The 16,480-nt window shown below is 38.9% G+C and overlaps 1 protein-coding gene and 1 long non-coding RNA gene across 5 annotated transcripts in view; one reads left to right on the top strand and one right to left on the bottom strand.

Annotated features, from left to right (window-relative positions):
* Positions 1–16,480, bottom strand: part of LOC121950619 (uncharacterized) — a 63,844-nt gene that overhangs the window by 23,680 nt on the left and 23,684 nt on the right. The window lies entirely within an intron of this gene.
* The window catches only part of cald1b (caldesmon 1b), a 33,552-nt gene continuing 17,685 nt past the window's right edge, over positions 614–16,480 (top strand). For 2 of the 4 annotated variants that reach the window (XR_015777049.1, XM_088080387.1), the window contains exons 1-2: positions 13,932–14,088; positions 14,341–14,444. Coding sequence is in view for 2 of the 4 variants with exons in the window: in XM_088080387.1 (XP_087936513.1) it covers positions 14,371–14,444 (74 nt within the window). In the remaining 2 variants the exon portion in view is untranslated. Of the gene's footprint in view, positions 696–13,930; positions 14,089–14,340; positions 14,445–16,480 lie in introns of those variants that run through there. The other 2 variants (XM_088080388.1, XR_015777048.1) reach the window with 2 other exon arrangements.

Genomic DNA, 16,480 nt, shown 5'->3' with positions numbered 1-16,480 from the left:
TCATCTAAGCAACAATTCAATGTAAAGTACAAGAGTCAATGGACCTTTTTCACTGCAGACTATGACCTGTCATAGGAGGAAAAGCACAGGTGTAACTAATGACACTAATGATGTCTCTGCTCTATTCAAGACTCTCAGTGAGTCAGTGAGCAAGCATGCACGATACCAGGAACCTGAAACCAAAGCAACTAAATGGAATTCAGTCATCAGTTGTTAATTTCATTATTACACCTGTGCTTTTCCTCCTGTGACATGTCATAAAGTCTGCCATGAATGAGGCGTATGGCATTAAAAATAAAGTACGTCCCTGAAGTTAAACTGTGTACATGTAGTATTGGGGAAGCTATGTTGAAACCAAAGCTCTGCAAGATACGAAGTTGAACTAAAGCAAAGCTACCCATGGGGAGAAATCCAGTTCAGTTCATTAAAGCTAATTGGAAAAAGTATTTAAGACTACTTTGTTAAAAATAAATAAATAAAATGACAATGTGCATGTGCTACATAATGTTATAATTCATGGGAAAGTTCACTCCCCGAAACTGTATGCATGCACACACACTATCAGCCCTGTGTGAACATGACTGAGTTGCAGCTTGAGCAGGCGGGGCTGTACGCTGCATGATGTGCTTATAAACTCTGGTTGCTCTCCCTCTGCTGATTTCCAGCAGGAACAGTCACTTTGGTCTGTCAGCCTGGTAAGTATGATGATGATGATGATGATGATGATGATGCTAACTATGATGTGTTTACCTCATAACTTGCAGATAGAGAGGGATGTTTTGTATCTGGATACTTATATGGAAGAATTAGAAATTTGTTATCAGAGCACTGGCTTGAGAAAGGTCATCATCAGGGAGAGGAACAGCTGGATAAGATGGCATGAAAATGTTTACTCAAAAGCTAAAAATACTGACAACTAAGCAATCATTTCTTTACTGCATATGATACATTTTAGCAAAATTTAGTCTCATGAGAAGAATTTGGTAGGAATTTGGATAAAATTATTTTAGTGCACGAACCGTTACTAAACACAGTTTAATGCAATAATTGTCAGCTCTTTTCGGTGGAAAGTTTAAAAACATAAATCTTGTATCATTTTTCTGTCACAATTAGAGGGCTCTTCATCCAAGTTGCATCCATAAAATGGTATTAGAAAGAGAGGACCTGCAGCGCTTTAACAGGATGACAGGAGAATTTCCCTTTCATGTAACAATTGTAAGCTGAAACGTGCATTTTATTGGTGGACTATGCCTCTGCAAATTGGTGTCCTTGACGTGCAGCGCTTGCATCTGCCCTGTCCGACATGCTATAATTTAAATAAGGTTTCTCTTACTCGAACATTGAGCAGACACTGGGTTGTGGAAAAGCTGTTTGCGGTAGTGGACATGCCAAGTCAGACTCCTATTCCTTAGATGGTATTGAAGATAAAGGCTTCAACCACATGGGGATGGAGTGTGTGTGAGTTTATGACCACAGACTCTTTGGGGACTGGAGATGTGTTTGGGTTTCAAAGGCATCCTCTTCCCTTCTTGGTTTCTTAAAAATCAGAATGATTTACTGTGAAATGTTTGTGCATTAAGTGTAAAAGTTATTTGAATTTAAGCACACAACCCTGCAAACTCAATGCAATGAAGGAAAGTTCACAAATGTGTATTTAATGACATGTTTAGCTGTGGAGGACTTATGTTCCCCTTTAAAAAAACTGCATCAAATTATCCTGATCCCTTAATTTATACTTGATCCAAACACTGATGTCTGCATGGTGCCTGTGACAAGAGAGAGTGGGATATGAGCTGACTTGTGTACAAGAGCACAGAGGACTTTCTAAACAATTTCTTTAACTTGTCATTAAAAAAAAGAGTTTGAGAATCAATGCCAAAAGAGAAATGCAGAGGAGATTCAGCTGCTAATGTAGTCATCTGAACACAAATGAGCCTTTGTGGCTTAAAAGCGTTGTGATTGGAAAGAGAAGGAGGCTGTCTGATGTTTAGTTTTACAGATGGGACACCCTAAATAAGAGAGGAAATAGTTTTCCACATGAGCAAATTACAGGAGGGGTAGAGGTGAGTGTTAGTGGCTCTAACATTAATGGAGTCATTCATTAGCCATCAGTCTGCCATCACCGATGTAAGAAGAAATAACATCCCCTTCATTAATAACAGAATAATACAGAAGTTGCATTTAAGGTCCAGTGAGTAGGATTTAGGGGGATCTAATGGCAGAAACGGAATACAATATAATAGGTTTGTTTTTCAAGGTATTAGGTTTGTCAGCAAGAATTGCTGTGTTTTTGTTACTTTAAAATGAGCCTTTTATACCTTCATAAGGAACAGGTCTTCCACAGAAATTGACATGCTGCACCACCATGATTCTATAATATTCCAGAACGGACAAACCAAACAGTAACTCCCTGACAGGGCCATTCACATTTTTACATTTCTGCGTCGACCACTGCAGCAGTCCTTCTGTGAAAAGAGATTTTAACACGAAACTGCTTTATTAAGTGTTTTTTTCAGTTTGAATCACCTGGTCTGTTTGTTTGGAGGGGAAGAGAGCCAGTAAAAACCTCTTAAATATCTGGATCAGAAATGAGCTCACATTAAGTTTTTAGAGAGAACAGGTGAGCAAACATTAGCAGGTGTCGGGCAAGCGGCCCATTGCAAAGTGCCAAATACCATAGCAGAAACACTGATTTGTAACCAGAAACAGCTTTATTCAGTGTTTTTAGCGGTTTTAATCACCTGGTCTGTTTATTTTGCAGAGAAAGAGACCTGCATAATTCAGCTACTGGTAAAAAAACTCCTAAACAATGAACAAGGAATTTTAACTGTGAGAAGTTTAAACTGGCTACAATCTGTAGTCATCACTGCTAGCTTACTTGCTAGATGTCAACAAACCACCTAAATCTCACACACTACTTCTTTAAATACCTGGCTGTTCCTTTTCCACTGTTAAACAAGCGAACTAATTTTATAACAATCACATTCTCACAGCCATCATCAGTTTCGTTTTGTCGGCAGTAATAATGACGATAAGCCTTTCAGTCACGCTTTCTGTCTCAGAGCAGCATTATGGAAACATGATTATTAGCAACCACAATGGAAATAAGTTATTCTTGGATTGCCACTTTGTATAGCAGCAGGTATTTCCTAGAGTAAACCATGCTCACTGTCCATGGCCCTTGCACCTTGCCAAGCTGGGACACTACAACTAACACTGCCTGTGTACTTCCTTAAAAGGAGGCCGAGTACACCATCGCAGCTGATGGGATGCAGAACAGGGAGTGCACATAGCTGCATCTATTTCCATTGACTCCCCACACGAGGAGGAAACTAAAACTCAGTTTTGAATTTGCCTTAATTCATCCTGTTGTGTCATGAGACATATTTTACTGAACCTACAACAATGACTCAGGCTCTTAAGTTGTTATCATAGATGAAGTATAACAAGTAAGCGACAATTTCAAGTTTTCAGCTGATAGTGAACTCCTTGTGTCCCTTTGCTCATTGAAACAAAGCTGAGCCACAGAACACTGTGGAAGGAGCTGAGGAGTGTCCTGTAAACTCAGCGAGATGACAAGATGTTTCTAAATTTTCACTTTACTAGTCAATGGTTATCAACCACAAAGCAGCTCACGCTCCTTTTCTGCCAAACTGCACACAAACATTTTAATGAGCAGCCGAAAAGGTCACCCCTACACTATGTCGTGGCTTCTAAACTGTGTGGAATTTGTATCCTGGTCGGCGACTTTTTCCATATGTGACCATGTTTGGTCATGTTGAGTAAGCAGCTGCTTCTTCTTGATTGATTGCAAACGCCTCTCAGGCAACTGTTTACCTATAACCGTGTTGAAGCACTTTCTTTATCTTTTAAACAAGAGTCTCGTCTAATTTCAGGCTGTCAGAGTCATCTAAGGACCTACATGTGTGCTGAGTGCAAGTTACAATGAGAGCAACATGTGGATCTTTTTCAAATCCTGAGACCAGCCATACAACTGACCAGTATAACAACATCAAAAGTTAAAGGATGCACAGTATTAGATTAAACAATGATTATATATGTTGTGTTTACATATATGTCAATATTACTACAGTATTTACCTGCAGGTGCACAGCTATACAGCGACCAAAACACTCCCAACAAAGGTGGACACCTGTCAGCCTTTGAAGTCTTCAACTGAAGCAATTCTAACACTGTGAAAAGAGTATTGGGGAACAAATTCAATTATAGTGATTGATTCAGAGAAGTATAGACTAACTGGGAGGGTTGGTGACCAAGAAAAAGTCTGGCGTGTAAGCTGTGGGTGATTTAAACATATTGACCCAGGTAAAAACATAAGAATATAAAACCCATTAAACAGGTCTCAATGTGTCACATTAAGATGCTAATAAGCTGGGGTACATACGCTACCTGAACAATCTCTGTTTTTAGTTACTGGTTTTTCTTTTTGTTACGCTCACAAATTGTATTGGAATGATTACAGATTTGTGTGGTTATTAATATCCAGCTGCCTGCATGGCTTTCCTGATTGTTTGGCCTCCTGTAACTTGTCAAACCAAACATAAATCATGCATTACAAACAGTCTTTAACAGAACATAATGCTCTCATCTGTCTCCTTTTGATGTCTGATTAATACAACGGCAAACACTCTATAAAGACGCCATCACTGAACCGGTAATTACAAATCCAGACAATATATAAATAGCACATGGTGTGTGTGCACAATGCTGGGATGTATAAAGACACAAAGAAGTACCAAGCAATTGATGTAATTATGGTACTTTAAGTGGAAGGCTTTTAACTTTCTTGTTGAGTACCGCTCAGTAATGTCTTACAAGACAAATTATGATCTTCAGTGGACCACTTGAGAAGTTCTCAGGCTCCAAGTTGGCTTCAAAGGACTGAGATGTCAGTTTACCTCCTTTTGATTCACTACACTCCCAATTGGACAGGGCTACTTCCAAGAGCAAACTGTTTCATTTTTAAAGATGTGTCTTTTAATCACATTTAATTAACTTCAGTATTCAGAAATCCGCACCTCCATTTTTAGTCACTACCTACACATGGACTGTATTTAGTCCATGAAATTATAAACATCATGTCATTACACATCATGTATTCAGTCTTTGCCGAAATATGCCAGAAACCTGCATAGTGTTAGTAATACTCTTTAAACCTGCCCTTTGTTTGACTTTGCAGCTGGTGCCATTATTGCTCTAGAACGTAGTTCCAGTCTAATCTCCTAATTTAAAAGACCTTATCAGACACACAGACCAAAGTCAGGTTTAGACAATATGTTTTTACCAGCTGCATCTGATACTTGAATGTTAAAAGTTGTGTTATGGCTGGCTCAGAATACTCTAGGTCTGCATACTGTAGCTTATATTGTAGTTACGAGGTTTAATATGTGCTGAATCTTGCTTCTGTGTATGTCTGTCTAAACTATTGAGACTGCAGCATGCTCCAAAAGCAGTAAGAGAGACAGTTCTGTAACATGAGAGTTGCTTTGATGCCATCAAGTAAACATTTTGGGAAATAAGATCATTTAATTTAGCATTCTTTGTGTTGTGTTTGGTAGCATAAAGATATGAAGTAAGAGGAAACAGCAAGCATGACTCTGTGCACAGTTAAATAATTAATGCTGCATTGTGTTTAATTTGTACACCAAATACAAATGAGCTACCTGCTGTAAGTATTTCTCGGTGGAACGCTGGCAGGAAGAGTAATTTGTCAATGGCACAGGGGAGTAGATTTCATTCCATCATTTGGAGGACACATATGAATCTGGGAAGATTGGGGGTCCTCCCCTGGGAAATAGCATATAATAATATAAGACAAATGCACATGTTCTCAATATTGAACAAGCAGTGCCCCCTGCTTCTTCCCCCAAATCTATACCTGTGCATGGGTGGAGGGACAATGGGATGGCACGCAATGAGATAAGTAGTAAAAGTGTTATTTAGTGAGTTATAGATGTACTGGAAGGCAGATTTTTTTTTTATTTAGACCAGGCCAGACAAGTTGTTACCCCTGCTGAAGTCTGACTGGCCCAGTTATCCTAGCTTAGTTATGCTAAGCTAGGATAACTGGCTCTTGCTCCACAGCTAACTCACAGACAGGAGAGTAGTGTATTCTGGTAAAAACAAAAAATCATATTGTATCATAGCGTCCTTGTGTATGAACCTCCAATTAAAATGTGCTCCAGAAAGATAGTTGTGAAATACTTATAAGTAAATGTTGTATTTAGACATTTGACCGAACGCACACAGTCTGGATTTCACAGTCATGCCAGGTGATGCAGCCAGCAGGAAGCCAGAGTTGTTTCCTTGTAGTAGCCTTCTCTTGGCACAAATTAAAAAAATTCTGGATATTCATGAGCAGTGTCTGGTGAGTTAAAGGCAGCACTGTGATAAGCCAATCATGAGTTGCTACTTGCATGCAGAGACCCTGCTGAGGTGAAAGAAAATAAAAGTGCTGCACCATCCCCGACCATAGGGAGAACTGAAATGAGACAAATCAGTTACAGATGTATGAATTAGAAACTGTCCGGGTTCCCGTCATGTGGGAATGATTTGTGAACTTGATACCAATTTATGACAGGAAAACTATAACAACATATAAGCATATAAATAAGGGGATTACAAAAATCTCGTGTAGCTTGAGGAGCTTTGAGGGACTATTTTTGTGTCACAGGTGGGCACAGGCAAAAAAAAAAAAAACCCCACAAAAAAAAACTGCCTAAAATAACCCTTTGAAACCTGGACTATTATCACTTTATCACTTTATCTGCTTTCAGATGCCTTTCACAAGTATTTAAACCTTTGAATTCTGAGCAAATCAGAGAAATTTCATTCAAAAACATGGGAAAAAGGGCAAGTTGGTTGGAAATATTTTACAAATTAATAGATTTAGAAAAGTATCTTTAAAAGCTAGGGAAAAAAATGTGGCAAAATAGAGAAGATCTAGGGAAAGCCTACATTCACAATATCATAATTGCATATCTAAAATTATGTAACTAATTATTATAATTATTATGGCAATTTTCTTTTTTTAACTTTCTTTTTTTTTTAAATTGTCAGGTCATTTTTGTGTACTTTTTACTAATTTCTTGCTAATTTCTGGGTCACTTCTTCTTTTGTTGCTCATTTACTTCCTCCCATGTTTTTGAGAGCCACTTTGCCCTGGTTTCAAAGGGTTAAAATGCCAATATGATCAGTGTTTTCATCTAAGGGGGACTACGTTTTTACATTTGGGTTACTTCTGTGTAAGAACACGAATATTCACACATCTTTAATCCATATTAGAGGTGGGAAAGATGATGGGACAGCTATAGTGAGGAAGTCTGTGTTTGTCTTGCGTGTGTGCATCCACATTTGTGGACAAAGTGAGGGGCTGAAAGGCATTTGTCTTTAGCTGCCAGAATGCTGAGTTTTTAAATGATGGAAATGCAGAACTTTGCTGTTCCTGCTGGACCTGGGCCAATCCAAACAAGCCTGGATCACGACTCTGACATGTCTGTGAGCTGTTAGCCTGCAGGTCAGTCAGTCCTTGTCTGTCTTTCCACAGCGTCTATAATGCTCAGAAACAGACCAGCCTTCGTCATCCCCAAACCTTAATTGTTCCCATGTACAAGCAGCTGTGAGGGAGTGATGGATATGTCTCATGTTTGACTGTGAGAGGAATTATCTCCCACAGATTACAGATAGAAAGCAGAACTTTCAATGTGAGATGTAATGTTTATATAAGAAATGTTGGTGGTTATGAAAATGTCCGACCTGTTCTCATTCCCAGGTCGTCAAATACCAACGCTTTGTCACTCCCCTCTACCAACATACAAGGCAACCTTTAGTGTCAGTATGAGATACACTGGGCTTTAAACAAAGTCTAATGTAAACCCATCCACAGCAATACTAGCTGAGCAACTGGCAGTATAAAGAGCGAGAAAGTCCGTGTAGGGAGGTCAGAGTGAATGGATCGGTCAAACAAACACAGGTCTTTCACCCAGAAGACCGCCGTTTATGTTCTGTGTGAACCCAAAGTCAGAGGTACTTTGACATAGTGTTGCATAGCCAGACCTAGAACCCATAATTATAACTTTAAATAATAACCCATACATATTTCTTTAAACCAATCACAATTGACTTGGGCGGCACCAAGCACAGGATGCAGCAACAATGGCCCTGGTAAAAAGTGTCAGCAGGGAACTTGCTTTGGTGGAGAGGCCAGCACTGGCGTCAAAATGGCTAAATCCTTGCAAAAGAATATGCCACATGAAATATTAAAAGATGTTTTAGCGTGTAGGCTGTTAGCTCGGACTTTGTTTCTTCACGCACAGCATTAAAATGGAGTGTAGAGATAGGTGTGGCTATGAAAGAAGTAGTTTCATGTATAGCAACAGGGAATTTGAAAATGGTGATGTGGCCAAAGGCACACTTTTTACCTACAGTCTAGACACTGTTAGCCAGACTATTTTACCAAACACAATCTGTTCCTAAACATAACCTAGTAGTTTTGTTGCCTTATTTTATTTTGAAAAGACACTATGCATGTAAACAAAAGCTGACATGTCTAAAATTGATGCTAGAGGGATAGATAGATAGAGCATCAAAGTCTGAAGCGTAGGGCCACTGAAGTGCTGATGATGACAATACCAAAGACTGTTGTGGTCATTATAATTGTATATGGGTATGTGAACTACTACTACTGTTAGGACACTAGACGCCCTTGACATGATAGCTGACTGATGTTGATGTTGGCTCGGTGTTGCAGAAACTGTACAGGAGATCAGAGATCACGTATCTGGAATGCCTCCTATAATCATTGTGAGGGACACTTTGTGTAATGAGTGATGTGAAGGATGTGGGGAGGATGTGTGAGTGCCAGTTTAGACACCTGCAGCTGCTGCTAAGTCTGCCAATATTTTGAAGCTGAAACAACACATTGCTCGCACCTGTAGTGTACTTACAATTCTGATTGTAGGCAGAAATTCATTTCTTAACCATAAAACCATAGCATAAATTACCCGATTTTATGTCTTTAAGCTCTAAACTGTGTTTTATATTTTGACAAAAAAACATTAGTCTTAATTAATCCCAAAAATCAGTCACTCCTCTCAACAAGTATATGAGTCTACAGCCTTGCGAACAGCTACTTTATGTAAGGACCTGCAGTGTTTTGAGATAAATGCTAAAGTACATTTGCTAATTAACACAACATATAGCCATGGCTTGGTGGGAATACTATTAGTTTGCAGGTGTTTGGTCATAAAGCAAAGTATTGGACCAATTTACATTTTGCCCTTATGAAAGTTTCACTTCATGATTTTGTCAACCACATTTCACAGCAATCTATCCATTAGTTTATCAGAAATTTAACTCGAAACAAAAAATGCTCAAATGCTGTTAAGTTGGGGTTCTTCAAACCATAAATATTTGTACAAAATTTGTCCCTATCAGTATCACTAGTTGAGCAGATGAATCAGTTTGGACCAATAAGCGGTCTGATTTTTTTTCATAGATTTTCAGGCTCTTTATTCCTGGACTATAGATCATTATGGTTTATACATTTGCAACAACTACTTCTACAAGTGTTTTGTCCAGAAGACTTTCAATAAATCATGTTCCTGTTTTTCAGGAAAATGAGGTGTAAAAGAGTGTCGCTGTTTTCCAGGAAAGCTCCAAGGTCTTGTTACCCATGCAGTGGATGATTTAGAAAAGGCCTCTTTTGGCCCATTCTGTTTGTAAGCCTTGTGACTGTATATGGTGTCGGCCATTGTGAAACCAAACCGATGACCGACTGCTCTCTGTTGGTGGGCTCCTCTTCAGATCTGAGGACACGAATACCCAAACAAAGGGATGATACTCAAGTGTCTGCCTTTGACACAGCATGTTACATAACCTCATATGATCAACACCGATAAAGCTGGCTGTGCCAAAGTGGTGCAGACTTAAATTTATTGCATGTGTGTCGTATCAAAGGGAGGACAGAAAGACACGCGTGGCATGGAGAGAATAAACTGTTATGTGAACTTGAGACTCTGAGCTCAGGTCATCTCCGTGCCCAGGATTCTTGGGTATTTTGTTATAGAAGAGGATGGATGCATGGTTTGCTCTTGAAGCAGGTCAAACACTTTCCCTGTATTATTTTCTCTCAGCATATTCTCAGATGTCAAACGAATGAGTTTGTGTTTTTGGACCTAGATCTGTTTGCTTCACCACAAATTTTCAGTACATTAATGGGACCACCAACAGAAAATATGAAAGTCTGACTAAAAGCAGGGCCAATGTTTCCTGGATCAGGATGAGCCAACCAAAGATTTGGTGTAGCTCTGCTGCAGGAGGACTAAACGGTTTAGTTTTTAGAATATATTCCTCCTGTTTATTCAGAGGGGGACAGACTGTTAGATGTTCGTTTTATCTCTTGGTGTAGTTTGTGGGTAGATATGAAACAGTGACCTTAGTCCGACTAAGTTCAGTACATGGATGATTTGTTTATTGCTGATAGTCACGAAAAACATTACAGTTTATGTCCCCAAAACACAAATTATTAATTGAGTGTTTTTCTAAATACGTTTTCAATGTTGTTTTAACGCAACTATAGAAATTTTAAGTCAATCTTGCATGTAGAGTCCTGACAGAAGCAATGTATCCATCACAGCAGGTATTACATCAGTCACATGCTCCATATTTGTTTTGCACAATGCAAAACTGACACCCTCTCCAAAACTGCAGTCATTTGAGATATTATACAGGGTGTTATCACTGTAAAAAGGAAATAATTGAGATTTATTTTCATCAGATTTACTGAGACAAAATTTTCTCGAAGTCTTTGTTGGTTTCACTTTCCATCCTCCTCTGAGTGGGACAGAATTGCTAAACTTTCTGAAACCACACTTCAGTTTAATTCCTATGCACTGTATCTGTTGGCTGGAGTTACTGACAGGCTTTCTTGCAAAGGTAAATAAAGATGGTTGATAGCAGCTGCAGTGTTCCATATAAAAAAGATTATTTCATAAAGGGTTTATTTGCAGTGGTTTGAATTGGCACTCTTAGCTCAAAGTATCAACATAATGCTTTTCAAACCTTTTAAGATGAATGACTCTTGAAGCTGATATGCCATCCATTTCTATGCACGAAACTTATTCAAAGATTTGATCTATTTACACTCAAGATTATACATTTAACATCATGCTCTATAACCACATGGAGTTTTGCAGATAGTGACTTGGCACAGGACGTTATAGTTTTATGGTGCCAAAATGTAATACTGACAAACTTTGGGAAACCTCCCACCAGTGCAGACAAAAAAACACATGTACTATATCCCAATTAGAGGCCTTCGGCTGTAGATTGATTTGTATTGATCAGCTCTTTGACTTGTAGATTACATAGTCCTACTTATACTAGAATTATCATTTTATCGATTGATGAATTTAACATGCTGGCTTAATTACGTCTGATGTGAGGGATGACTCAGAGAAATATACATGCACAACCAATTATAGAAGAACGGAGATCATTAAACTATTCCTCTCATCTCATCTCAATTAGTAGTTTTCTTCCTCTGCAGATTTTTTTTCAAGGGGTAAGAGGCAGTGAAGTAATTTATAAGGATTTAATGACTTTCCAGGAAGACAGAGGAACTGTCACAAGTGTTTGCAAGACAGAAACAAAAATAATAAGTGTTTTTTTTAATCATGAGACTTATGCACAAATGTCTCTGTTGACTCAAATCCTGCAAGGAAACCGGACTATTTATAGATTATTATCAATTATTATATTATTCAGCATTTGGAGTTTTAGAAATATTTGAGGAAAAACAGATGAAATCGTTTTTTTATTCTATGTTTTATATAAAGCATGATTAATTACAGTCTTAATGGAATAACATAGATCACTTAAAGGTGAAATGTGTGAGATTCAGGAGGGATTTCATGGCATCTAGCCATGAACTGCATAATGCAATCAGCTGAAACTTCTTCCAGCAAGAACTCCTTCAGCGTTCATTATTCAGGAGGTTTTTATTGGGAGCTAAATAGTCCACAGAGGTCTCTTCTTCCCCATAACAGACCAGGTGATTTAAGCCACTTAAAACATGGAATAAAGCAGTTTCATGCTACAAATCTTTGTTTCTCCCATGCTGTATGGCACATCCCAGACAGGCCGCAGGCCCAGCATCAGCTATGTGCTCACCTTATTTCATAAAGGGTTTATTTGCAGTGGTTTGAATTGACACTCTTAGCTCAAAGTATCAACATAATGCTTTTCAAATCTTTTAAGATGAATGACTCTTGAAGCTGATATGCCATCCATTTCTATGCACTAAACTTATTCAAAGATTTGATCTATTTACACTCAAGATTATACATTTAACATCATGCTCTATAACCACATGGAGTTTTGCAGATAGTGACTTGGCACAGGACGTTATAGTTTTATGGTGCCAAAATGTAATACTGACAAACTTTGGGAAACCTCCCACCAGTGCAGACAAAAAAACACATGTACTATATCCCAATTAGAGGCCTTCGGCTGTAGATTGATTTGTATTGATCAGCTCTTTGACTTGTAGATTACATAGTCCTACTTATACTAGAATTATCATTTTATCGATTGATGAATTTAACATGCTGGCTTAATTACGTCTGATGTGAGGGATGACTCAGAGAAATATACATGCACAACCAATTATAGAAGAACGGAGATCATTAAACTATTCCTCTCATCTCATCTCAATTAGTAGTTTTCTTCCTCTGCAGATTTTTTTTCAAGGGGTAAGAGGCAGTGAAGTAATTTATAAGGATTTAATGACTTTCCAGGAAGACAGAGGAACTGTCACAAGTGTTTGCAAGACAGAAACAAAAATAATAAGTGTTTTTTTTAATCATGAGACTTATGCACAAATGTCTCTGTTGACTCAAGTCCTGCCAGGAAACCGGACTATTTATAGATTATTATCAATTATTATATTATTCAGCATTTGGAGTTTTAGAAATATTTGAGGAAAAACAGATGAAATCGTTTTTTTATTCTATGTTTTATATAAAGCATGATTTATTACAGTCTTAATGGAATAACATAGATCACTTAAAGGTGAAATGTGTGAGATTCAGGAGGGATTTCATGGCATCTAGCCATGAACTGCATAATGCAATCAGCTGAAACTTCTTCCAGCAAGAACTCCTTCAGCGTTCATTATTCAGGAGGTTTTTATTGGGAGCTAAATAGTCCACAGAGGTCTCTTCTTCCCCATAACAGACCAGGTGATTTAAGCCACTTAAAACATGGAATAAAGCAGTTTCATGCTACAAATCTTTGTTTCTCCCATGCTGTATGGCACATCCCAGACAGGCCGCAGGCCCAGCATCAGCTATGTGCTCACCTTATTTCTGACCCAGACTTTCAGTAGGTTTTTACCGTGAGCCAAATTATCCGCAGCGGTCTCTTTTTCTCCAAAACTAACGGACCAGGTGATTCAAAGGGTTAAAAACATTGATTGAAAATACTCAGTGTTAGAGATGCCCCCTAAAAGACACTCAGAGTAGTAGTCTGGTTTACTAACAGAATGCAAGACAACAGAGGAATCTGCCTATATATCTTCTGATATATAGGCACAAAGAAAAGTCAAATCTGATTTTTAGTACATCACTGGTCTGAAGGTTTGAGCAAAGACTCTGTTGATGGGGTGCTTAAATGGTTTATAAGTTGATTTGAGATCAATCAGGATGGATTTCACATGTGGTGGCAATGAAGGCTCTTGCAGTACATCACAGAAAAAGAGACCGCAGGATAAAACAAGACAAACGAAAGGAAGAAACAGCCAGAGTCCAAAGTCAGAGATCAGGGAGGGGAAAGTGAGAAAGAGGGAAAGAGCAGGAGTCAGGTTGAGGAGGAGGAGGGAGGCTGAGAGAGAAAGAGAGGGGAGCAGAGAGGCAGGCTTTGCCTTTTCTGGTAGTTAAAGTCGCTGAAAGAACAAGCAGGAATTCTTTGTGCTGCTGAGGGGCTGAGATATAAACCAGGCTGTAGAGGTTGATATATGAAGAGCGGGAGACACTGCTGTCCATGGACTAAACTTCAGCTACCACTGAGGTACTGTAAACCAACAGGAACTGTGTTTTTTATGTTTCTACCCTTGTCATGAAGCTGTCTTGGGTGGTCAACTAAATTCTGATGTGTTACTGATATGAATTTTTTTTTTAGCATGTTAATATTCACCGCAGTGTACAGCGAGGGTCTGTTGCTTAGTATTAAATCTCCCACAGCTGTGATATAACCATGATGGATTGATTGGATATACTCTATTTAGATCGCATGATCTGATATGAAAATTGTGTCTTTCAGTGAGAAAGTGAGGAGAATCTTTTGGGCATCATGGACGATGACTTTGAGCACCGCATGGAGCTGAGGAGGCAGAGGAGAGAACAGATGCGCCTCGAATCTGAGAAGTGAGTCAACCTGAGAACCTATAAACAAATGTGCTAAAAATATGCACACAAGCACACATCTATGGATATGCATACTCAATTAAGTAGAAAAAAGTTCATGCAAATGGTCACAGCATGTTAAATTAAAGCCCCATGAGTTTAACTGGTCTGACTCATGACTCACAAAACAAACCTGATACTTTTTCAGCTTCATACACCATATTTGACCATCAGGAGCTAACACTCCCCTGCATTTATCAATCATAAGTGCAGTCTGTGCCAAAGCTATTAGACACTAGCTGCTCAAAGGGAAGTTTCAGCTATACTTGGTAGTGTGTTTGAATCTATGGTTGGAAAGCCATTTTTATGTTTTTAAATCCATGCAGCTATAGCACAAACTTGACCAAAAAAGGAATGAGCCATTTTAGAGGTGTTGTAGAGTTTTAAAATACTCAATCCTTTTTCCTTTCATCATGCAAAGTCTTGGACACAGACGCTCAGCAATCAAGGCTTACTGTTTGAATTTATATGCATCTGTCTTTGGGTGTGATTGCACTTTTGCATGATGAACTAGTGAGTGCCTGTGTGTCTCCATATGGAGCAGACAGGGGTTGGAAGGCGCTCAGGCGATGACGGCTTAATGATCACCACTGCCTTTTTCACTCATTAGGGAGTCATTCAGCTGTGCTGCTGTTTGGATTAGTCCATCGCTCTCTGTCGTCTCCCTCCCTCTCTCCCTCCCTCTCTCACAATCTCGCTGTGCTCAGATGAACATTACAACACTGGAAGAGTTATTGCTGACTTCCACTCTGGTGGTGTAAAGCTGCAGGTTTGACTCTGTGGACGGTATGCCAAAACACCATAAGAATTCAAGGAATGAATTTTAATAAGAGAATCCTAAACTCTAAACATTAATGAAAGAGAAACATTATTTTAATTAGACTGTTTTAAATCTGAAATGCTCGGCAACCAACAAGTCTGTTTCACACTTAAGAAAAGACACATGAAAACATTTGAACATGTAATATAGTGTCATTCCATCCTAACCTGCATTCGTGAACTTGCTCATGCAATTTTCATCAGTGCAGATATGTGTTGGTAATTTCTGATGTATCTGTATCTCTATGCTGCTGACTTCCATTGTTGTCCAAAAATGATTAAACCCCATTATTTAGCCACACTGTTGCACTGGTTGACATGTTCCTTCACTAAAGCATCAAGTTCGATATTTTACTTTTGTTCAAGCATAATTTACCATAAACTACAGTGCCCAGCTGTTTTTGAAAATCTTTTAGCACTTTTTAAAAAAAATAAGACTATATATTCATGACCTTTTTACTGGGCTTGGGGCTGACACAGACAGGTTGGGGATGCTGTTAAGTGTTGACACGCAAACTAAGAGGACAGTCACACATGAACAAACTTAAAACTCACAAATATTTGCTTGCTGTTTACCTCCATTCAGTGCAGGCGAGACGGCGAATAAAGCTTCTGCTCTGGGTGGCAGAGATTGTCCACGATTGCTGCCATGTTTAATAAATCCACATTGTATGGTTTTAGCCATGAAAAATACAAACTGCCCTACATGAGAGATTCTGCCTGGCTGGCTGTGAGTCGAGAGACAGGCCTGAAACGTAAACACATATTATGTACCAATAACATCATATTTCGCTGGATTTATTTGCCGCAAGCTAACAAATGCGACCATCACTTTTCAGCACTGCGCACATTTAGCTCAAATATTGCCTGTAACTGTAACGTACTGGTTTTGGTCTTTCATTAAATTTGTTAAAAAAATAGAAAATCAACAGCTTTATCTTTGAAGAGATGATGGTAAAAGCATGTCACAACCTGTCCTTTAAATCAAACGCAGCTCAGCACTCTTTCAGTTCAGAAGTCAGCTTCTGTCATATCAGATGTCCCATCAGAGCACCAGTGGAAAAAGGCGTTCCGAGCAATTTTTCTCACAGTCTGCACAGCAGTGCCAGCCCAGCCTGTACCCTCCTGTCTGCAGCCCGACCAAATGCTGCAGACGCTGGAATGTTTTCACTACCATT

The sequence above is a fragment of the Plectropomus leopardus genome, chromosome 7, assembly GCF_026936395.1.
Source record: "Plectropomus leopardus strain MGB_pleo_1.0 chromosome 7, ASM2693639v1, whole genome shotgun sequence".
Taxonomy (NCBI): domain Eukaryota; kingdom Metazoa; phylum Chordata; class Actinopteri; order Perciformes; family Serranidae; genus Plectropomus; species Plectropomus leopardus.
Note: the sequence above shows the minus strand (reverse complement) of the source record. Positions and strands in the feature narration are given on the sequence as shown.